General features: G+C 41.8%; 1 protein-coding gene across 7 annotated transcripts in view; it reads left to right on the top strand.

Annotated features, from left to right (window-relative positions):
• Nucleotides 1–25162, top strand: part of MARF1 (meiosis regulator and mRNA stability factor 1) — a 61584-nt gene that overhangs the window by 24141 nt on the left and 12281 nt on the right. For 6 of the 7 annotated variants that reach the window (XM_075830149.1, XM_075830151.1, XM_075830147.1 and 3 more), the window contains exons 10-19: nt 3783–3944; nt 4085–4268; nt 5167–5345; nt 5487–5567; nt 5772–6008; nt 6817–6936; nt 15859–16034; nt 18539–18759; nt 19401–19543; nt 20617–20750. In XM_075830149.1, the coding sequence (XP_075686264.1) occupies nt 3783–3944; nt 4085–4268; nt 5167–5345; nt 5487–5567; nt 5772–6008; nt 6817–6936; nt 15859–16034; nt 18539–18759; nt 19401–19543; nt 20617–20750 (1637 nt within the window). The remainder of the gene's footprint in view (nt 1–3782; nt 3945–4084; nt 4269–5166; nt 5346–5486; nt 5568–5771; nt 6009–6816; nt 6937–15858; nt 16035–18538; nt 18760–19400; nt 19544–20616; nt 20751–25162) is intronic. The other variant, XM_075830150.1, reaches the window with a different exon arrangement.

Raw genomic sequence — 25162 nt, 5'->3', positions numbered from 1 at the left:
CACTGTCTAGGATGCGGGGATGACATGGTAGTACAATCCGCATATAGGCCTCAAAGTAGGGAAAACATTTGCTCACAAAGTAGGAAATTCAAAATCGGGCAGTGGGAAAGAAACTATGGCAGTTCTAGGACTGTCATAGGTCTAAAACCAAAGCACAACAACAATTCCTAAGGTCCCTAATCAATGCACATGTTCAATGGGGCTAATAGCATGAGTTACCTTTATAGTATTGGAGTGCACGCCACGCATTGAAACACTAAACCTATATAAGAGGAGTTCGAATCGCACACCAAATCAAGTTAAAAATATAAATTTTATTCTTCAATAGTTAGAAGAAGAAAAAAAAACACGCACAAATACAGAATTGTAGAAAAATAATACGTTACTGACACAATCCATCAAAGCCAAACAAATTAATATAACAATGTCCACTATACGCAGCAGCCAGCAACAGTGGGGACCAATACAAAAATATAATGGTATTCAGATCCCTGTAGTGTGTGTGTTCCTACAAGTTGGAGGTTAATATTGCAAATAAATGATTGCTTACCCAAACGTACTGTTTGAACGGCTGTCTGGTGCTCTCCCGAAGGGAGTCCAAAATCCTGTTGAAATTGCTGAAGTGACTTAAAATGACCCTCCAGAAGGAGATACGACATTTGAGCTTTACATCCCAGAGATTCAAGAGTCAAACCTATGGAATTCAGGATGAAGGTGACTCGGCCAAATCAGAGTATAAATAGTATATCTTATAATATCTAGCAACTGTCTAGTTTTCCACCATATATTATAAATATACACGAGTGGGAAGACCTGGTTAGTAAGACTCCAGAGAACCAGCTTTCAGGGCTGCAAGTAATTCAGATTGATTCAGCCAAAATTCTCCCTGAAAACATAGGTTAAGGCCCACACCCCCGCAGGTGCTGCAGCATGGCGGTACAGCCCGGGATTAGGGATGGCCAATTCCCCATCATCCTTTAGATTTATGCAAAGTGTCAAGCTTAATTTTTGGAACACCTCTCCACCACATCAGATTACGCATTTATTCGCTGGAAAATGCCCCAAATTGGCTTCCCATGAAACCAGTTTAAACGTTGTGGCATAAGAACCATTTTTACAAGTTGTTACGTTGCAGGCAATTTGCACCAATCCCTATGTTATCGCTGAAATTTGAGGAGTGAAGGCCGTATAATAAGGACGTTATTTAATATTTTAAAAGTGGAGGCTTTTTTAAGGCGGACATTATCCTAAATGAAAGAGTCACTAAGACGCTGCAAGGGGAAAACATTTTAGTCCAACCGTAATTTTCAGACTGGAGAGCAATCCAATAATAGACATGACAGATTGCAGAGATCCAGGCCAATTATCTAAAAGCAAAGCGTCTGCATATGAAGCTACTTATTCATGCAGATCATTGTACTCAAAGAGGCTCTGTCACCAGATTTTGCAACCCCTATCTGCTATTGCAGCAGATCGGCGCTGCAATGTAGATTACAGTAACGTTTTTATTTTTTAAAAACGAGCATTTTTGGCCAAGTTATGACCATTTTTGTATTTATGCAAATGAGGCTTGCAAAAGTACAACTGGGCGTGTTTACAGTAAAAGTACAACTGGGCGTGTATTATGTGCGTACATCGGGGCGTTTTTACTACTTTTACTAGCTGGGCGTTCTGATAAGTATCATCCACTTCTCTACACAACGCCCAGCTTCTGGCAGTGCAAAGACACAGCGTGTTCTCGAGAGGTCACGCTGTGACGTCACTCACTTCCTGCCCCAGGTCCTGCATCGTGTCGGCCACATCGGCACCAGAGGCTACAGTTGATTCTGCAGCAACATCAGCGTTTGCAGGTAAGTAGCTACATCGACTTACCTGCAAACGCCGATGCTGCTGCAGAATCAACTGTAGCCTCTGGTGCCGATGTGTCCTCGCTCGTCCGACACGATGCAGGACCTGTGTGACGACAGCGTGATCTCTGGAGAACACGGCTGTGTCTGCACTGCCAGAAGCTGGGCGTTGTGTAGAGAAGTGGATGATACTTCTAGTCAGAACGCCCAGCTAGTAAAAGAAGTAAACACGCCCCGATGTAACACACATAATACACGCCCACTTGGACTTTTGCAAGCCTCATTTGCATAAATACAAAAATGTTCGTTTTTTTCGAAATAAAAACGTTACTGTAATCTACATTGCAGCGCCGATCTGCTGCAATAGCAGATAGAGGTTGCAAAATCTGGTGACAGAGCCTCTTTAAATCCCACTACCTCTGGAGATACTCTGTGCTGCCACCAGGGGCTCCGTTGCCACCGCAAACCATAGAAGTGACCAGGGACACCCCTGTGTAGGGAATTAACATCAGATGGAAGACTACTTGACCTAATTCTACCTCTAGGGGAGGAATATAGTAGCTAAACCCAGGGGACAGGGTGTTTAATGGTGGTGATCACCTTTTTAGAAAGTCGGTTGCTCAATACCTTCGCTAATATTTAAATGTCTATGATAAGTGAGTTCGGTCTAGAAGATTCTGGAACTTGAGCATCCTGATCATGCTTGAGGATCACTAGTATTCTAACATCGTTCATTGAAGCACATTAAGCTATTTTGACGCAAAGCCCCATTCTAAATCTCAAGGATACGTGGTAGTAAGACAGGACCATAGGATTTAAAGGAGTTTTCCAGACTATAAAAATTGGGCTATCCTGAGGATGGGCCATCAATAGCTGATGGGTCAGTGTCTGAGTCCTCGGACCCTTGCCAATCAGCTTTTTTGAAGGGACCGCAGCGTTCACATGAGCGCTGCTTTCCCCAACCCCCCCCCCCCCCCCCCCCCCAAATTCATTTCTTTCTCACTGTGAATGTTTGACACATTTAGTGGTGATTCACCGGTATTGGTGGCCTTTTTCTCCCATTCACTCGTACGAGTGCTGTATAACCTTTAAAACATCTGATCGGTGGGTGTCCCAGAACTCTGACCCTGACCCATCAGCTATTGATGGCCTTTTCTGAGGATAGGCCATCAATGTTTATTAGCTGGAAAACCGCTTTAAACGATTCTGCTTCTTGTTCCCTGTAGGTTTACGTTGGATCCAGTGTTTATAATCTGCAGGTCCGCGCTAAACTAGGCCTATTTAACGCAGTCTGGTCAAAGCTCGCATCCGACACGCCTGGTTTAGTGAGCTGTGCGCATACGTCCAAAAGTACAGCTTTATGCTTGAGTCGGATGAAGTTCCTTTCGGGCCAAATGAGCATTCGCTCACTATCTTGTGTGTATGGCCAGCTGTAACCAGTGTAGATTTAAAGGGACAGGAAATGTCTTTTACTGAAACCTGAGTCTGCCTTATTTATATTTGATGTGTTGGACATTTTATACTTGATTTCACTCGGTTTTTTGTAAGCGACAATTTAAAGCTGGGTAGGGGCTGACTGTAATGTTAGTCAATCTGATTACAGATAGAAATCTGTATTAAGTTTCTGCCCCCCCCCCCCCCCCCCCCCCAATGATCAGCACCAGCAAACCTTTACATACATGTGAATATTCACAGCCATTTTTATGTTCTAGGGATTTATAAACTTTGACTTTTAACCCCTTCATACTGCAGACTTTTAAACTTTGGCTCCATTCACACTGCAGTGTCCACTTGGTGTCTGTGCCAGGAAAGCTCCCACCATGTACGTCAATCATATCCATAGGCCACCATTCGCTTTTCTCTTTCTGACACTAAAAGTATTAAAAAGCCACTTTTGGCACTGCCATTTATGACATTCCGTTTTCTGTTGTCTAGGCGGGAGGTCCCAATCAGTGGAACCATTTCTGAATCTCCTGTGGAGAAACCAGAGAAGGAAGAAACCTCTTTTCAAATAAGTAATCCATCCGCTTTCAGCAAACTGGCAGCATCTAGGCAACTAAGTCCTGTTGGATCATTTCACAGTGGATGGTCTTCAAGGTAAGACTTTTATTTATTTTTTTATATATATTTATACTTTTTTTTTTTTTTTTTTTTTTTTTTTTTTTTTTTGGGGGGGGGAATGGAAGTTATTAAAAGTATTGGTATCTTGCACATTTTATTTATGTTCTCTTCCCAAGGAATTTGTCTCCAAGTGTTTCCAACTGTTCATCTCCCCTACCAACTACTCCGACTGGTGCTACTGACCCATCTTCTGATCCGTTTGCAAATGGTGCTGATATTCAGATTGGGAATCTGGATTATAGAAGGTCTCGGAAGGAGCTTCTGCAAACTTTGCGTGAGATATTTTCCAGACATGGGAAGGTATGTATTAGAAGCACACAATCCAGGATCACCAGCCGTATTTACCAGGGTTATTTAACCCCTATATGGCTATACAAAATAGATAGTGTCAACAGCCTGTCCTTGGTGGTCTTTTTGCTAACCTAAGCTACTCACAATCCCTGTACCTCTATAGCCTCTTGGGAATTCTGAAGAAATAAGACTGGGAACATTATATTTAAAATCATTTTGATGGAATCTTTGTTCTTAGTCCATATATAAATTTCCCTGTGTACAGCCCCCACTCCCCACTGTATTCACTCTTAGTATACAAAAATTACAGGTCAATCCAAGTCTGCCATGTGAGGAGATTATACTGTATATGAGCAGCCGAATTGTCCATCCAAATTTGGGAACATTTGTGATGCAGTTCTTAGGTTGGCATCAAGTGCCAGCCATATGGTCCTTACCTTCTTCAGTAGTGGTATGACATCGCACAATAGTCCTTGCATCTAGCAACAGCTAGAATGTCACACGGAGGGGTTATGTGGCTCGTGAGTCAATAGTAGGGAACACTGCTTTTGCTGAAATATAAGGCTGTGTTGGATTTCCAAAAATCCTTAGCAGAAATCCGAGGCTAAAGCTTTGACTTCTGCTCAGGATGTGCCAGCATATCCGCACACCGATTTATAATTCAGTGGGGCTAATCTGCGGCGCCTGCTTGGGGAATCTGCACAAACAATGAACATGATGGTATTTTCAATATATTCATTATTCGGTACAAATTTTGTGAACTGGAGTTACAAAAACACTATTCAATTACATGCACGGAATTCGCATCCAAAGTCTCATCAATACCTGAACGTGTGAACATGCCCTTATTAATTCTAGATGCCACACCATAGCATCTCTCGAAATATGCTCTTTTTGTTTCTCGCAGTTAAAACATGTTGAGCTCAGCCCTCATACAGACTATCAATTAAAGGCCACAGTACAGATGGAGAATCTTCAGGAAGCCATTTGTGCAGTTAACAGTCTACATAGATACAAGATAGGAAGCAAGAGAATCCAGGTGTCCTTGGCCACAGGGGCAGCCAATAAATCCCTTTCGTTGCTAAGGTAATATGCACCGTTCATATACAAAGCCCTTACTTGCTGTAAAGTACATTAAGTTGTTCTCTCCATTCATGCTTCTCTCTGGGTAAAACCTAAAATGTGGTGTCTGATCCATCGCTGATCTCTCTCTACTTCTCTGAACAGCTTCGGCACGATTTCCATCCTGCAAGATGCTCCTGCTTGTTGCTTGCCTTTGTTTAAATTTACAGAAATCTATGAGAAAAAGTAAGTATCTAACCTTTTCAGTTAAAGGGGTTGTATCCGATTAGGAAAACATGGATAATTAAATAAACAGTGTGTGGTAGTTGTGTTGGTTTTTTTTTTTTTCTTGTCTAATCCCCCCTGCTAAGCCCTTTTAAGAAAACAACTAACTTTTGCCATTTTTCCTCTTGGAGGTTTAATGCACTTTTCTGCTTTCTCTGCTCTTAGGTTTGGACACAAGCTGATTGTGTCAGATCTGTACAGATTAACAGACACCGTTACCATCCGTGACCAGGGAAATGGTAGATTGGTGTGTCTCTTACCAAGCTTTCAGGCAAGGCAAAGCCCGTTAGGGTCTTCTCAATCACATGATGGTTCCTCAACGACCTGTAGTCCTGTGGTATTCGACGAGTTGGAATATCATGATCCTGTTTGTAGACTCCACTGCACCAATAAAAAACTCTGGTAAGAAGCTCAGGCTAGTAACCTGACTAAAACGGCAAGCTTTTGATTTTAGGGGCAAATAGTCGTATTCTGCTACTCCTGCAACTCACCTTTCAGGCTTTGGCTTATATACTTTGTCCTATTTGTTTTTTTTCTTTTATGTAAATTTTACATGGCTAAAACAGAGCTGGCGGCTTAATATGCTGCTGTATGTAAGGGCAGCATATTATAGCTACAGGTCTGTACTCTTCGTAGCCAAAACATCACAAAAAAATTGTCATTTGGCCCTAGAGTCTGCTGCATTCTTTCAGCCTTACCACTAGCTGTTTAAGCTACTAGTAGTACAGACCTGTAGCTGTAATCTGCAATTACAATTAGTTTGGAACCCTACACAGCACAGGTATATACTTCATCTCTAGGGAGCGCTCTGTTCTTCTTTACTCTGGATCCTTTTACTGACCCCTTTGTCTTTCCTTCTCTGCATCCTGTGTCGGTGCTGTCCTAAAAAAAAAGGGCCCCTAAGTATTGCCAGATTATCCCGATTAATTGCCCCGCAGTATAAGGTCTGCTACACTCTTCACCTAGTAGCTCCTCTGATTTTTTGGGATGCGGGGTAGCGGCAATTGCCGCACGTGCTATAACGGCTCAGTTTCCCAGTCGAAATTATTGGCTGTAGTCCTCTATTGATTATTAGGGCTTAGAACAATTTATGTGATCTCTTTTGTGAAACTATCAACATTTTACCATCAATGAGGGAAATCCTTTTGGGTTGGTTTTGTATACAAGAGTAGAGACATGCGCACTTTTATTGATTGCTATTCTATTTCAGCAGGCATGATTTTGATCCAGACTCTTACATAATACCATATGTCATCCAGTCTTTGAAAATCTTTGCTCCTCAAGTTCATAGCCTCCTGCAGTGTCATGTGGGTACAGTTCCTCTTTTAAGGTACATACAGTTCTACTTGTCCTAATGCATTGAGGTGTGTGTGTGTGTGTGTGTCCCCCAAATAACCAGCAACATACAAGATCACACTCCAAATTCAGTGAAAAATAGCATCACTTTAATCACCCCTTGCCACGTTTCAGCCTTTCTCAAGCAATACATCACAGTGAACAGTGCACATATAAATACATAATTTACCATAATACAGCAATACAAAAAATACAATATTGCATGGTTCTCTGATTCAAGAACAGTGAAAAATCTCCAATGTGTTAAACAGGATCTGATAATCTCTATGCAAAACTTATTAGGAGGGCATATCACCCATACTGTGTAAAAACACCTAAATATGATCTAATTGGGTAAGTGCCAATAAGTAAAGTGCAGGTGTGCAAAACTTTTAATCATTGATATTGGGCTCACCATCCGGCGGATCCCCTCACTTCCTCCATGCTATTTCGGTTTCTCGGCGTCTTCCGAGAGTGAACGCGCATGCGCTAGACCTAATGTCCCACGCAGGACTGTTCCTACCCTTGATGGTGAGCCCAATATCAATGATTAAAAGTTTTTAATTCTAATTTTGCACACCTGCACTTTATTTATTGGCACTTACCCAATTAGATCATATTTAGGTATTTTTATACAGTATGGGTGATATGCCCTCCTAATAAGTTTTGCATAAAGAGATTATCAGATCCTGTTTAACACATTGGAGATTCTTTACTGTGTATTTGAATCAGAGAACCATGCAATATTGTATTTTTTTTATTGCTCTATTGGGTATTTTGGTAAATTATGTATTTATATGTGCACTGTTCACTGAGATGTATTGCTTGAGGAAGGCCCCATGGAGTAGGGCTGAAACCTCGCAAGGGGCGATCAAATGCAGTGAAAAAATAGGATCACTTTAGAGTCTTGGATTTTGACATACATACATACATACATACATACATACATACATACATACATACATACATACATACATACATACATACATACACACATACACATACATACATACATACATACATACATACACACATACACACATACATACATACACACATACACACATACACACATACATACATACATACATACATACATACATACATACATACATAGTGACGGCACCAGGACTTCAAGATAGATGAGTGGATTTATTCACCTCAAGTGAGCAGCGACGTTTGTTCGTCACAGAACATTTCTCCAGCTGTAGCACACAACAGTGTCAAGTATAAATAGAAGATACAGCTAATAATTTAACAAAATCCAATCAATGTACAGTTTGTAATAATGGTGTATAAACATGAATATCAACGCAGATTAGAGAGCAATCATTCATAGTGTATCAATTCAACATTGTTTTCATAAATTAAGTGCGTTATATGGGAATATTTTTTTTTATTTTAAATCAAGTACAGTGCTTTAATCAGCAATTGGGTTAATCAGCGAAAGATGCAGAGGCCAATCTGAAAACTATAAAACAGTCACACAGCAGGTCTTACATTACCAGTGCAAAGCACCTCGAGGAGACCGCGTCAGTGCGCACCTACTGGCATGCTCAAAGATGGTGCTCAGGCCAGAAATACGGCCAGTGGAACGCAAGCGGTGAGTCACCATTGCGCATGCCCGGCACTAGCGTTCCAGCCAGTCTGCGCATGCGCGAGCTACGGAGCTCGTCGATTGGGCTCAGTAACGTAATGTCTAAGAGTTTGTATGTATAGGACATACAACAGTATGGAAAGTACTGTAAGAAAAAATACTGTGACTGTCATGAACAAAATATTAGAGAACAGAAACCTGTATTAAACAGGACAAATAGCCTGTATTGTAGAAAGAGCGCTAAACTCCCCATTACATCACAATAGATTAACAAATATTCTCCCATATGGGATTTCAAATAGACCCACACCCATAATCATAGGGGATGTGTATCTAAATACATACAGAATGAATAAATTGTTAAAAGGGAGAAGCTAAATTTCATATAGATAGGGAAAACTGTATAGGGATGAGAAATTCTATTTGTTGCATGGCTATTACACACTATATTGTTATGGTCTTAAACAAAGTTGAAGAACCAGTGGACAAATTTTAATTAACATTTTATGACCTAATGAAACAGGCCTCTGCTACTTTCATGCTGCCACCGAATTGCTTCACAGATGGTGTATATCTAAAAATATAAAGCAAACCGGTTAATGGCACCAGTAGAGAGAAATGAATAAAAATACATGTAAAAGAAGGTCCACATTAGACCTTTAAGTTACACATGTGTATAAGCGAACTATACCATCAAACGATGCTATACCTCTATGGAGAGCAACCAAAAGAATCCCAGCATTATAAAATGAGAGCAAACCCATAATTAAATGTAAAGTACTCAAGGGACTGAGCAATTAAGCTCATAGTACACATGGAAGTAACGGTGCAAAACCCGCCACTGGAAACAAAAACCTAAAAATCGGAGTCTGACACACCACACATTTATATTAACCCCTTCAGGACTGAGCCGGTTTTGGCCTTCAGGACGAAGCCGATTTTTCAAATCTGACGTGTCACTTTATGTGGTAATAACTCTAGAATGCTTTTTACCTATCCAAGTGATTCTGAGATTGTTTTCTCGTGACATATTGTACTTTGTTAGGAAAAAAATTTGGTCGATTTTTATATTTATTTGTAAAAACACCAAGATTTAGAGAAAATTAGCATGTTTCTAAATTTAAATGTATCTACTTGTAAAACAGTAATACCACACAAAATACTTACTAGTTTACATTTCCCATATGTCTACTTTATGTTTGCATCGTTTTTTTGAACATGCTTTTATTTTTCTAGGACGTTACAGGGCTTACAACTTTAGCAGCGATTTCTCATATTTTCAAGAAAATTTCAAAAGCCTATTTTTTCAGGGACCAGTTCAGTTCTGAAGTGGCTTTGAGGGCCTTATATATTAGAAAGTCCCCATAAATCAACCCTCAAAGTATTTAGAAATGTCATTTTTATTTTTTTTTGAAAATTCATTTTTAATACATTTTTTTTTTCTGTACCACAGAAGGTTTTACCCAAGAAATGCAACTCAATATTTATTGCCCAGATTCTGCAGTTTTTAGAAATATCCCACATGTGGCCCTAGTGCGGTAATGGATTGAAACACAGGCCTCAGAAGCAAAGGGGCACCTAGAGAATTTTGGGGCTTCCTTTTTTTTAGAATATATTTTAGGCACCATGTTGGGTTTGAATAGGTCTTGTGGTACCAAAACAGTTAAGACCCCCGCCCCCCCCCCCCTCCCCAAAAGTCACCCTATTTTGGAAACTATACCCCTCAAGGAATTTATCTATGGGTATAGTTAGCATTTTGAACCCACAGTTTTTTTTTGTTTTTGTTTTTTTTTTGCTAAATTAATTTGAATTAGTATGTGAAGATGAAAATCTACTTTTTTTTTCTGAAAAAACAGACATTTTTACAAGGAATAAAGTAGAAAAAAAACACCCCAACATATGTAAAGAAATTTCTTCCGATTTATAGCAATACCCCATATGTGGTAATAAACTGCTGTTTGGAGCCACAGCAGGGCTCAGAAGGGAAGGAGCGCCTTTTGGATTTCTGATTTTGCTGGAATAGTTTTCAGTGCCGTGTCGCGTTTACAATGCACTGGAGGAACCAAAATAGTAGAAACCCCTCAAGGAATTTTTTTTAGGGGTAAAGTTAGCAGTTTGACCAAACTGTTGTTTTGCTGAATTCATTGTAAGGGTATGTTCACACGAGGGCGTCCGTTACGGCTGAAATTACGGGGATGTTTCACCCTGAAAACATCCCCGTAATATCAGCCGTAACGGCATGTGCAGGCGCTTTTACGCCGCGTCAATTACGGGCGTAATTGGCGCTGCTATTCATTGGAGTCAATGAATAGCGGCTCCAATTACGGCCAAAGAAGTGACAGGTCACTTCTTTGACGCGGGCGTCTATTTACGCGCCGTCATTTGACAGCGGCGCGTAATTTACGCCTCGTGTGAACAGACGTCTGCCCATTGCTTTCAATGGGCAGATGTTTGTCAGCGCTATTGAGGCGCTAATTTATGACGTAATTCGGGGCAAAAACGCCCGAATTACGTCCGTAAATAGGCCGTGTGAACATACCCTAATTAGTCTGTAAAGGTAAAAATCTACTTTTATTTGCTGAAAAAACGGAGACCTTTTTAATTTTTACAAGGAATAAAGGAGAAAAAGCACCCCAACATTTGTAAAACAATTTCTCCCGATTACGTAAATACGCCATATGTGGTAATAAAGTGCTGTTTGGACCCACAGCGGGGCTTAGAAGCCAAGGAGCTCTATTTGGCTTTTGGAGCTCAAATTCAGCTGGAACAGTTTTTGGGTGTCATGTCGAATTTGCAAAGCCACTGAGAGACCGAAACAGTGGAAGCCCCCCCCCCCCCAAAAGTATCCCCATTTGGGAAACTACACCACTTAAGGAATCTATCTAGGGGTATAGTGCGCATTTAGACCCCACATGTCTTTTGCAGAATTTATTAGAATTAGGCCGTGAAAATTAATATCAACATTATTTCCACTAAAATGTAGAATTTTTTTCAATTTCACGAAGGATAAAGGAGAAAAAGCACCCCAATATTTGTAAAGCAATTTCTCCCGAGCATGTGGACATAAATGCTTTTTCATTAGAAACTAATTAACCCTTTCCGGACTGATCCATGTTTTTCTTTTTTCTTTTTCATTTTTCCATCCCCGCTTTCCGAGAGCCATAACTTTTTTTTATTTTTCTGTCAATACAGCGGTGTGAGGGCTTATTTTTTGCGGGACGAGTTGTAGTTTTTATTGGTACAATTTTTTTGGTACATACAACTTTTTTAGCACTTTTTATTCAATTTTTTTTGGTAGAGCCAAGGTGACCAAAAAACAGCGGATTTGCCGTTTTAAATTATTTTTCACGGCGTTCACCGTGTGAGTTAAATAATGGTATATTGTAATAGTTTGGACTCTTATGGACGCAGCGATACCAATTTTGTGTATTTTTATTTTATTTTTTTACATTACTTTAGAGAAAAAAATGTGGAATGGTTGTTTTTTTTGGACTTTAAATATTTATTTAATTTTTCCCCACTAATAATGACTTTTTTTGTTTTTACTAATTTTATTAATCCCCATAGGAGACTTGAACCAGCGATCGTTAGCATTGCAGTGTATTCTACCAGTGATCTAATGTATTGCAGTATATTGTAATTTTTACATGCTCCTGTAACAGCGCGTTCGCTGTTCTGTCCGTTACTCCCGGGTGTCAGCTGTAATACACAGCTGACACCCGCAGCGTATGGCATGGGCTCAGTGAGTGAGACGCTCCATACATCACCCCCCACACCACGCGGATGGTGCAAAGTGAAAATTAAAATTTTCGACTGATGTGCCATTTTAGTGCACTATATGCTGTGCCCAGTTTGTGCCACAAATAAAATATTAACAGGGTTCTCCCGGGTATGGCGATGCCATATCGGTGGACGTAAACTGCTGTTTGGGCATGCTGTAGGGCTCAGAAGGGAGGGAGCGCCATTTTGGCTTTTAGAGCACAGATTTAGCTTGGTGGTAGCTCTGGTATTTCAGTTTATAATGTGGGGGTACATGTAGGCTGGTCAGAGTACATCAGGGCCTTAATAAGAGGGTATAATAATGGAGTAAATAAATAATCGCAGATATGTGGCCAGTGTCGCACTGATAAATGGCGCCCGATCTTATCCGCTTTTGGAACACTGCACATTTTGCATCGCTATATTCTGGGGGCCAGAACTTTTTATTTTATTTTCCCACCACCGGAGCCATGTGAGGTCTTATTCTTTGCGGGACAATCTGTAGTTTTTTATTTTCACTTTTTTATTCCATTTTTCGTCAAGCAAGGTGACCAAAAACCATCAATTCTGACAATGTGTTTTTTTAGTTTTTTTTTTTACGGCTTTCACCCTGGGCTATAAATGACAATTATACTTTATTCTACGGGTCGATGCGATTACGGCGATACCATATGTATATAGTTATTTTTACATTTTGCAGCGTTTGCGCAATAAAAACGTATTTATAAAATAAACAATTTTTTGTATCACCATATTCTGAAAGCCATAACTTTTTATTTATTTATTTTTTTCAGTCAAAAAAGCTGTGTAAGGGCTTGTTTTTTGCGGGACGGGATGTAGTTTGTATTGGTAGCATTTTGGCGTACATGCGACCTTTTGATCACTTTTTATTGTATATTTTGGGAGGGGTGGTGACCAAAAAAATAGTGATTCTGGCATTGTTTTTCATTTATTTTATTTGCGGTGTTCACCGTGCGGTAAAAATATTAGTTTTATAGATGGGGTTGTTACAAACGCGGTGATACCAAATATGTGTACTTTTTTTTTTTTTTTTTTTTTTTTTTGGTCTTTTTTTTGGTCTTTTTTTTTGTTTTTGTTTTTTACACTTTTTATTATTTTTTTGAAAATATTTTTCTTAATTTTTTTTTTTTTTACTTTACTTTCCTTGTCCCACTAGGGGACACTTAGACTTGCAGCTCTAATCGCTGCTGGAATACATTACTCTACCTACGTAGTGTAATGCATTCCAACGGTCATTGTGACGTAACAGTCACAGACGGGAAGCCTATGACGACCACCCTCCGGCTGGTCCTCATAGGCTTCTGTACATGGCATCCCGGAAGCCATTGCCTGGCGTCCGGTTGCCATGGGTACCATCGCCAGCCCCCGTGATTTCACGTGGGGGCTGCCGATCTTCGCTAAAATCCTTAGATGTGGCGATCGGAATCGACCGCCGCATCGAAGTGGTTAACTGACGAAATCAGCGGCGATGGGCCGCTGATCGGCAACAGGGAATGCAGGGCAGACTCCCTGCACAGTTAACCGCCGCTTCGGTATAGCGCTGTGCGGCGGTTAACTGTCGAAGCACAGACGTAACTGCACGTCAAGGTGCGCGAAGTTACTGCTCACCTCTGTGCATTAACGTCAAGGTGCGGGAAGTGGTTAAAAGGTATACATTTATTGATACATAACAAACAACATTAAAAACAGAGATGATTACCACAGTATAGATGGATACCAGACACTGATACACAACAGAGGCGCTGAATCCTACAGGAATGAGTGGGCAATGTATATGAAATGTATTGCACCATGCAACCTGCATGTGCCTATGTAAAGTCAAAAGTAACGATCCCCCACTCCTAAATGGAACCATGCATGTAGCATATCTACAGCAGCCGAACAATAAATTAAACAATGGATACTGAATAAATTTAAGTAGTGTGGTCCAATGTTGGTATAAACTACCAGTTACCCCTGCAGCTGCAGTGGAACACCTTACCCATGTTTAGAGAGCGGCACTGTCTGCCATCACACCCCGACGCGCGTTTCGGCAGGAAGCCTTTGTCTGGTGGACACGTTTGGTATAAAACCCCCAAAAAATACCCCCCAGGGTCCTGGAGAAGTTGCCACCTACATATCTAAATATGTGGACCATATGGATATTCCACATTTAACCCCTTAGGAGATCGTGTCAAGTCTGTAGATCCACTCCAGTTCCTTTCTTTTAAGGGCCCGCTCCCTATCTCTGCCTCGTCTCATTGGGGTTCATTAATTCTAAATTGAAGTTGAGACCCCATGTTTGTTTAACAAAAAAAGGTCTAGATACTGGTAATTCCCATCTTTTAGTATTAATATTGGATTTATGATTCCTCATTCTCAAGGTCCCCTCCGTAGTGGTCTCCCCAACATAGTGAATAGGATAGCAAATGACGTCTGGCAAGTAAAGAAACCCCTGATGATTAATTTACCAGTTTAGGGATGGTTAAAAGTGTTACCCTTAAAGAGACACGTGTTCGTGTGTGTGATATTATATTGACAATTTTTTTATTGACGCTTTCTTACTGTACTGGGGGCTGCCATGTTTTATTTCATTTGTTAATTTTATTCATTCTGTATGTATTTAGATACACATCCCCCTATGATTATGGGTGTGGGTCTATTTGAAATCCCATATGGGATGATAATATTCCCAGTAATATTTGTTAATCTATTGTAATGTAATGGGGAGTTTAGCGCTCTTTCTACAATACAGGCTATTTGTCCTGTTTAATACAGGTTTCCGTTCTCTAATATTTTGTTCATGACAGTCGCAGTATTTTTTCTTACAGTACTTTCCATACTGTTGTATGTCCTATACATACAAACTCTTAGACATTACGTTACTGAGCCCAATTGACGAGCTCCGTAGCTCGCGCATGCGCAGACTGGCTGGAACGCTAGTGCCAGGCATGCGCAATGGTGACTTTCTCACCGCTTGCGTTCCACTGGCCGTATTTCTGGCCTGAGCACCATCTTTGAGCATGCCAGTAGGTGCGCACGGACGCGGTCTCCTCGAGGTGCTTTGCACTGGTAATGTATGACCTGCTGTGACTGTTATATAGTTCTCAGATTGGCCTCTGCATCTTTCTCTGATTAACCCAATTGCTGATTAAAGAACTGTACTTGAGTTGAATTTTTTTTTTTTTTTATATTCACATATTCTGCACTTAATATATGAAATCAATGTTGAATTGATACACTATGAATGATTGCTCTCTAATCTGCGTTGATATTCATGTTTATACACCATTTTTACAAACTGTACATTGATTGGATTTTGTTAAATTATTAGCTGTATCTTCTATTTATACTTGACACTGTTGTGTGCTACAGCTGGAGAAATGTTCTGTGACTAACAAACGTCGCTGCTCACTTGAGGTGAATAAATCCACTCTCATCTATCTTGAAGTCCTGGTGCCGTCACTTTTATTCTATCGTGTTCTGGATATTCAAGTTGTAAGTGATTCATCCGCGTGTGTGCGTGTAAAATGTATTCAAATTTTTTTTCTTTTCTTGCAGTTTTCTTGACTGTTATGCTGCAGAGTTTAGTGTAATGCATATAGTGGAGGAGGGACAAGGAGGCGTACCACTGGAGCATCTGATCACTTGTGTTCCAGGGGTTAATATTGCAACTGCGCAAAATGGCTTAAAGGTTGTCAAGTGGATACACAACAAGCCACCACCTCCAAATTCTGGTTAGTGTAACATCGTCTTGTGTGTGTGTGTGTATAATATGCTGAGAGGGATGATAGAAATTGATACTTGTTTTGCTGCTAAGGCTGGGTTCACACGAGCATGTCAGGTCCGTAAAGGATGGAACGCATTTCGGCCGCGAGTCCCAGACCGAACACCCTGCAGGGAGCCGGGCTCCTAGCGTCATAGTTATGTACGACGCTCGGAGTCCCTGCCTCTCCGTGGAACTACTGTCCTGTACTGAAAACATGATTACAGTACGGGACAGTTGTCTCGAAGCGAGGCAGGGACTCCTAGCATCGTACATAACTATGATGCTAGGAGCCCGGCTCCCTGCAGTGTGTTCGGTCCGGGACTTGCGACCGAAATACGTTCCGTCCTTTACGGACCGAACATGCTCGTGTGAATCCAGCCTAATAGTCATGCACAATTTTTTTTCTAATCCCTAATATAGTTGGTACTCCACTGGTAATGTTCCACTTATTCAAAGTTAACACTAGTGCAAATTCATTGGTCTGTAATGGGGAAACTACCTATATGCAAGTTTCCTCACAATTGTGACACATCGGAGCTACAAGTCACTTATATTGAGCTACAAGTTGATAAATGTACATAAACTACATGGCCCTATTCTAATAGCAGCTCCCAAAACTACCACATGGCACAGAGGGTCTATAAGATTTAGTGATGTGCACTTTTTAGCTTTATTTCAGCTTTTAACCCCTTCCCGACATTTGACATATCCATACGGATCCCGCTAGTTTAACTCGTTAAATGCAGCGGTCAATAGCGACTGCAGCATTTAAATCGTTAGGAGGGGGGCGACTCCCTCTAACAGCTCATCGCACCCCCCGCAATGCAATCGCGGGGTGGCGATGGTTGCTATGACTGCCTGGGGGCTGCCGTCTTTGTGCTCTTATTAAGCCCTGCCTCTGAAAGGGCTTAATAGAAGCCTGTCAGAATCACAATATACTGCAATACATATAGTAGTGCAGTATATCGTGCAAGCGATCTAACGATCTCTGGTTGAAGTCCCCTAGGGGCACTAATAAAAAAAAAAAAGTAAAAATTTGTAAAATAAAGTTTGTTTTATGTAATAAAAAATAAAAAGTTACAAAAAAACGCCCCCTTCCCATTTTTTTTTTCCCCCTAGAGCATAGTAAAAAAAAAATAAACATAATTGGCATCGCCGTGTCCGTTAAAGTCTGAACTATTACAATATATCATTATTTAACCCGCACGGTGAACGCCTCATCACCCACATAAAATGAAATAAAAAGTGATCAAAACGTCGCATGTACCACAAAATGGTATCATTAAACACTAAAGCTTAGCCCGCAAAAAATAAGCCCTCATACCACTTAATAGACAGAAATATAAGTTATCCCTCACAGAATTTGGCGACACTATTTAATTTTTTACAAGGTAATACAAGGGGGAGGAAACCTCCAGCTCGCCTCCTGACAGTCCTGCTTCGCCCGGATCTCCGCAACGGTCCACGGTAGGCAATAGTACAAAAAGGAAGGATTTGATCCAGCGCTGCAGTGATGTGCTTTAAAAAGGAACGTATTCCCAATTTTATTGGTATCCAAAAACTTTTTTAAAATTTCGATAACAGCCTTGGCGTCAAGGCAGTATTAGGTAGGTGTAATGGGCCTACGCGTTTCGAGCACGGCTGGTGCTCTTAGTCATGGCATTCATTCACTCGCTGGGACACGAGAGTATGGGTTTATATAGTTGGTTTTAGATAGGTGGAGCTGAAAAGCCTTACCAGGTGGTTAATCAAGGGTGACCTTGATTAACCACCTGGTAAGGCTTTTCAGCTCCACCTATCTAAAACCAACTATATAAACCCATACTCTCGTGTCCCAGCGAGTGAATGAATGCCATGACTAAGAGCACCAGCCGTGCTCGAAACGCGTAGGCCCATTACACCTACCTAATACTGCCTTGACGCCAAGCCTGTTATCGAATTTTTAAACCAGTTTTTTTTGATACCAATAAAATTGGGAATAAGTTCCTTTTTAAATCACATCATTGCAGCGCTGGATCAAATCCTTCCTTTTTGTATTAATTTTTTACACTTAGGATTTTACTTGTAAAATATAGAAAAAAAACTATATATGGTATCGCTGTAATCTTATTGACCCACAGAATAAAGTTAACATGTTGTTTTAATTGTACAGTGTACAATGGAGGAATCTTTTTTTTTTTTTTTTTTTTTTTTTTTTTTTATTCCCCCCCCCCCATGTTCTACCCCACAAATATTTTTTCCTAGTACATTATATGGTGCTACGAAAAACTACTACTCTTCCCGCATTAATCAAGCCCTCATAGGACTATATCAACGGAAAAATAAAGTTATTGGTTTTGGAAGGTGGGGAGGAGAAAATGAAAATCTGAAAGGGCTGCAGCGGGAAGGGGTTAAATGTGTGAGCCTTCAAAGCTGTGGTGTTGTAGACTCTCTACTCATTCTGTGTTTTTATTATTGTTTCTGCTTCTTTAGATCCCTGGATGTTGCGGTCCAAAAGTCCTGTTGGCAATCCTCAGCTGATACAGTTCAGCCGAGAGGTCATTGATCTACTAAAAAATCAACCTTATTGCATGATGCCAGTCTCTAAATTCATCCCAACATATCATCATCATTTTGCAAAACAGTGTCGAGTGTCTGATTATGGCTACTCTAAACTGATGGAACTTTTAGAGGCTGTGCCACATGTTCTGCAGGTATGTGGGCACACTATTAATCACTTCCTGCACATCCGGCTGTAGATCGCTTTTTAGATAGTGGTTTTGTTGTTTTGTTTTTTTTCTCGTATGCTGACTAGGATTTTGTGGACAGCCTGTGTTTCCATAATTAAATCCCTTTTTTATTTTTGAAAATTCACACATTCTGCATTGACATGTTTGTTTTTTAGGGTTTTCCCCACCATTTGGGGGGACGAGGGGTGTGTTTGCTTTTATAGTTAGACAACGAGATTAAAGGCGTATTCCGGTTGCAACAAGTTGCCCCCTATCCGTAGGGTAAGGGTTAACTTGCTGATCAGCGGGTGGTCGACTGCTCGAACCCCCACAGTTTAGGAGAAGGGAGCCCGAAGTTCCTCCGAGCCCCAAGTTTGAACAGCGCGCCAGGTCACTCATGCACACTGCCGCTCCATTGTCTATGGGAGCACCGGAGATGGCAGATTGCAGTGTTCATCTTTTTCCCGTGCTGCCATAGAGAATGAATGGAGCAGCAGTGCGCATGAGCTACCTGGCGCTCTGTGCATGCAATAAATGTTCTAAATTTAAGAACGCTGTATGGTAAGAGATGCGCTATGGACTTTCCCAATGTTAAATCTAATTTTGTATTCATTACTTTTTCTTAGATCCTTGGTATGGGCTCAAAACGCTTCCTAACGCTTACTCACAGAGCACAGGTGAAACGATTTACCCAAGATCTTTTAAAGCTCCTGAAGTCCCAGGCCAGTAAACAGGTCATTGTAAGAGAGTTCTTGCAAGCTTATCACTGGTAAGTAAGAATGTGTAATGGCCATTAAAGAGGCTCTGTCACCACATTATAAGTGGCCTATCTTGTACATATTGTAATCGGCGCTATAATGTAGATTACAGCCGTGTTTTTTATTTAGAAAAACGATCATTTTTGACGGAGTTATGACCTATTTTAGCTTTATGCTAATGAGTTTCTTAATGGACAACTGGGCGTGTTTTTACTTTTTGACCAAGTGGGCGTTGTGGAGAAGTGTATGACGCTGACCAATCCGTGACCAATCAGCGTCATACATTTCTCCCCATTCATTTACACAGCAGATAGCGTTCTTACTAGAACACAATGTGCAGCCACATAAACACACTATAACGTTACTCAAGTGTCCCGACAGTGAATATACATTACCTCCAGCCAGGACGTGATGTCTATTCAGAATCCTGACACTTCTGTAGCGTATCTGTGATATTTACAGCAAGGCAAGCGTAATCTCGTGAAATGACAGGTTTCATCGTAATCTCGGAGATTACGCTTGCCTTGCTGTAAATCTCAAACACGCTACAGAAGTGTCAGGGTTCTGAATAGACATCACATCCTGGCTGGAGGTAATGTATATTCACTGTCGGGACACTGGAGTCAGCGTCATACACTTCTCCACAACGCCCACTTGGTCAAAAAGTAAAACACGCCCAGTTGCCAATTAATAAACACATTAGCATAAAGCTAAAATAGATCATAACTCAAAAATGATCGTTTTTCAAAATAATAAAAACACTGCTGTAATCTACATTACAGCGCCGATCACATTATATATAAGATAGGGCACTTATAATGTGGTGACAGAGCCCTTTAAGCTCTCCGCATGTGATGGCTTCCATTGATGCCATCTAGACTCTAAAAGAGACTCTGGCTTGGTGTCTGTTTTATAGTTGTCGTGCACGTTAATATAACTACCTTGTTTCTCCTGACACTTGCTTTGGCGGTATTGGATAGGTCCCCCACCCGTCACATCAAGCGTCTGCTTAATTTTATTTTTTCAGCTGTCTGATTTTTTTTTTTTGATTTTTTTTGTTATCCATCTTTGGTTGTTTAAACAGGTGCTTTTCAAGAGACTGGGATGTTACAGAATATGGCGTGTGCGAGTTGGTTGACATAGTATCAGAGATACCTGATACCACAATATGCGTTTCTCAGCAAGAAAATGAGATTGTGATCTCCATTCCCAAACGAGGTATGATTCGTCTGACTCCTGCTACTTGGATGTCCTGTTTGCCATCTATGCTTCAATATCAAATGCCATATGTAGCTCTGTAAACTCCCCTACAGCAAGATCTTGTTGACAAAGCCTCAGTAACAGGTGGCTTACAACGTGAGCATCGTTTGGGACTGAATGCAGTGGCGTAACTATAGGCGTCACAATTGCGACTGGGCCCCGAAGCCTGGGGGGCACGCGGCCCCCCGCACCACATCTATAAAAAGTTACTATAGTAACTGGGCCCTATGTAATAAACTACACGGGCCCCTGTTACTATAGTAACTGACTGACTACTCACCCGCCTGTTCCGGAGCGCAGCGGAGGTTCTGACGACTATTCGCTTCAAGTTTCTGTGTGCCGCACATGACGTCACAACGCTGGATGCAGTCCGGAGACCTGCTCTGCGGTACATGAGGTTCACAGTGGTAGCTGATTGGTGTCGCTGTCCGACCCCCACCGATCATATACTGATGACCTATCCTATGGATAGGTCATCAGTATGAAAAATTGTCCCGTGGCCCCTTTAATCCGTTTTAGTCTAGTGTCTGTAGGAGGCAGAGATTAAAAGTTATTTACGCTTTCCTCTTTTCTCCCTACAGGTGGTGATGAAAATGTGAGTGTCTCCTTTTCTCACACTCCCCTTATACATCAGGGTTGTTGTCAGCAGTGGGACGCAACACTAGTGGCACTTCACTGAGGGTGCAAGGAAACCAGGAAGAGTCCTGCACTGTATCTTCCGTCACTGCCTGTAACACAGTCCCCTTCTACAGTAACCCCACTACTAGTGCAAGGTGACCTTGCAAGCAACAGTGCACGGAAATAGGCGAAATATGTACCCCAGCCCCCCTAGAGCCTGAGGGGCCCTCCTTTCAGTTTACACAAAGTCCTCTCCAGCTGGGACAGCCAGTGTGATGTTCCTCCATCTGCACTATTAAGATTCTGAATGTGATTTAAAAATGTAGTCTTTGCTATTCAGGACGTGATCCGTTCTGTTGCCCTCCAAATGATTAACACAGATTCTGCTCCGACCCAGGAGGTATTTTTTTATTTTATTTTTTTGCCACCAGCATCGTCGTCCGTCAGGTCTTCCCTATCCAGAGAATTTGAGGAAATCATTGCGGAGGAAGCACACGAAGTTTACCCAATTCTAAATGGGCATAGAAGAACTGATAAACAAGTGGTCTGATTCTCCTATAGTGGATCTGCCTGTTACTTTGTCTTTCTAGAAGCACCACACTCACTCGGTCAGATGTGGTGACGCAGTGGATAGAAAGAGTCCAGCTTCTTAAGTCCACCTTAAGCTCTTGTTTTGTCATTTGTGTTCTCTTGGGTTACAAGGTCTACACTGTTTGTTCTAGACAACGACATCCGTACATATCCTCAGGAGTGCAGCCAGTAGAACCTAGCTGCCGTGTGGTAAAACCGGGATAGTGGCTAGAGAAGTGGCTAACTCTTTGTCCTTTATCCCTCGGTTTTGGCTCCGTTCCTGAGCGGCAGACCACTTCCTAAATGGCGCTTATTTGCCTCCCTTTCTCTGGAGGTAGTCTCTTGGGAAAGCAATTGGATGAAATCATTGATGAAGCAAGAGTTTTTAAGGTGTGTGTTCCCCCCCCCCCCTTCCTCCAATTCATCCTCAACATCCAGACTATCACAAACCTTCCTTCGTGGCACTGAATCTCCAAGAACAAAGATGCCTGACCGGTCCTCTGATACTAGAAAACTATCAAACGAAAACCCTCTTTGCATCCTAGAAACTCCAAACCTATCTCTGCCAAAGCCACCTTGGCATGAAGGTCTGCCCCCCCCCCCCTCGTGAGTCTTCCCCCCCCCCTCAAGTGGGGTGGGGGTGCTCCTCTCGTTTTAAGAGGTCTGGCTTTCCCGTGTGCTTGATTGCTGCATTTGAGGGATGTTGTCCGTGTATAAAATAGAATTCCTGTTCCTCCAGTACTTTTATGTGCGTATTCAGAGGTTCCAGATAGAATCCTTGGCATTGTTGGAACAGGGTGACTTTCATTCATCCTTGCCAAGATCATGGCGGCACTAATGACTCTCCTCCACGCCATAATTCCTTACCTGCATGATCTCTTGGTGAGCGTTCCCGCCAAAGAAGACCATCTCAACTTTCTCAGGATTACTCTGGACACACCGCAAATGTTTGGTTGGATTGTCAAACAACACAAATCTTCCCACACTCCATCCCAGCACATGTAATTCCTAAGGATGATATTTGACCTCAGGAATGCCAGTGTCCTTCTCTTTGTGAAAAAGGTCAGGTCTATGCAATTTGGAATAGTGCTACTTTGCAGGAAGTTCTCATGCTAGATTCATCTTTGCATGCGGGTTCTGGGAAAAATAGTCTCTGCCTTTTGAGACCCTCTCCAATGAACAATGGGCTGCTGCCTTTCAGGTGTCTGCAGATGCCAGTCTCGCTGGCTGGTGAGCAGTGTTCAGTCTTCATATTGATCAGAGAACGTGGATGAATGAGAAGACCTCCTTGCAGATAAAATGTTTTTGAACAGAGCGCTGTCTTCTTGGCTCTCTCACTTGACTTCTCTCCTACAGGGCTATCCCATCAAGATTCAGACCAACAATTCAATGGCTGTTGGGCCGAGGATTATAATCCACCCTGATGTGCGTGTGTTGGGAGCGGACAATTGGGCCTCGGAGCTAGCAGCTCTATCCTTAAAATCCCCCTACCTCATCCTTTGCCAGGGCAAGGTGGTAATATGTCCTGTTTCCTCTTTCTTCCTTAAGGTTGTCTCTGCCTACCACGTAAATGTGGACATTGTTCTCACCTCTTCTTGTCCTGCTTCCTCTCACCCATGGGAGTTTCTGCTCCACATACTGGATGGTTGTCAGGGCTGTGCGGATCTACCTTTTGGCAGTCTGATTTGTTCTTTGTGATTCCGGATGCCCTGTGGAAGGGTCTGCAGGCTTTAAAAGCCATCTTTTATTTGATTTGGTTTGTGATTGTAAAAGCCTATCAAGTCAAGGGCAAGGTTTCTCTACTTTGGGCAGCTGCTGGCTGTCAGAGCACTCTGGGCAATCCGACATCAAACTTGGGCCTCTCAGGTGTGCAAGGCTAGTCCTTGGTCTTGTGCGCATACCGGTTTTCAAGTTCTACTAGGTTCTTACCAATGCCATCTAAGGTGCCACTTTAGGCCGCAAGATACTGTAGGCTGCTGTGTGTGCTAGGCGGGTCGCATGGCAGGTATTAATCTTTTAATCCCACTGCTCTAGGACATTCTTTGGTGCGGTTTTCCCTGATTTAGTCCTAACAATAAAATTTTAATACTCAGATTTTTACGCAGCGTGTCCGACTTGTGGGAACATGGCTTAAAAGGAGCACTTTTTGTTGTGGTCGAAGGAGGTAACCTCCTTGCAGACAAATATTCTGAAACTGAGGGCCATCTTCCTAGTTTAGGAGGCACCCGGTCAGCCTTTACACCAATAGACTGACCTGTGGTCTCCTGAGAAAAGCTTAAAGAGGCTCTGTCACCAGATTTTGCAACCCCTATCTGCTATTGCAGCAGATCGGCGCTGCAATGTAGATTACAGTAACGTTTTTATTTTTAAAAAACGAGCATTTTTGGCCAAGTTATGACCATTTTTGTAGTTATGCAAATGAGGCTTGCAAAAGTCCAAGTGGGTGTGTTTAAAAGTAAAAGTTCAAGTGGGCGTGTATTATGTGCGTACATCGGGGCGTTTTTAATACTTTTACTAGCTGGGCGCTCTGAAGAGAAGTATCATCCACTTCTCTTCAGAACGCCCAGCTTCTGACAGTGCAGATCTGTGACGTCACTCACAGGTCCTGCATCGTGACGGCCACATCGGCACCAGAGGCTACAGTTGATTCTGCAGCAGCATCAGCGTTTGCAGGTAAGTCTATCTTACCTGCAAACGCTGATGCTGCTGCAGAATCAACTGTAGCCTCTGGTGCCGATGTGGCCGACACGATGCAGGACCTGTGAGTGACGTCACAGATCTGCACTGTCAGAAGCTGGGCGTTCTGAAGAGAAGTGGATGTTACTTCTCTTCAGAGCGCCCAGCTAGTAAAAGTATTAAAAACGCCCCGATGTACGCACATAATACACACCCACTTGGACTTTTGCAAGCCTCATTTGCATAACTACAAAAATGGTCATAACTTGGCCAAAAATGCTTGTTTTTTAAAAATAAAAACGTTACTGTAATCTACATTGCAGCGCCGATCTGCTGCAATAGCAGATAGGGGTTGCAAAATCTGGTGACAGAGCCTCTTTAAGTGAGCTGAAGGGCCCACTTTACGAGCAACATGGAAGACATCCATCCTCGGCTAAAGGATTCTAAAGTGCTGCCATTAAACTATAAGCAATTGCAGTTACCTATCTTATATATATTTTTATTTT

This window comes from Rhinoderma darwinii, chromosome 6, assembly GCF_050947455.1.
Source record: "Rhinoderma darwinii isolate aRhiDar2 chromosome 6, aRhiDar2.hap1, whole genome shotgun sequence".
Lineage (NCBI taxonomy): Eukaryota > Metazoa > Chordata > Amphibia > Anura > Rhinodermatidae > Rhinoderma > Rhinoderma darwinii.
Note: the sequence above shows the minus strand (reverse complement) of the source record. Positions and strands in the feature narration are given on the sequence as shown.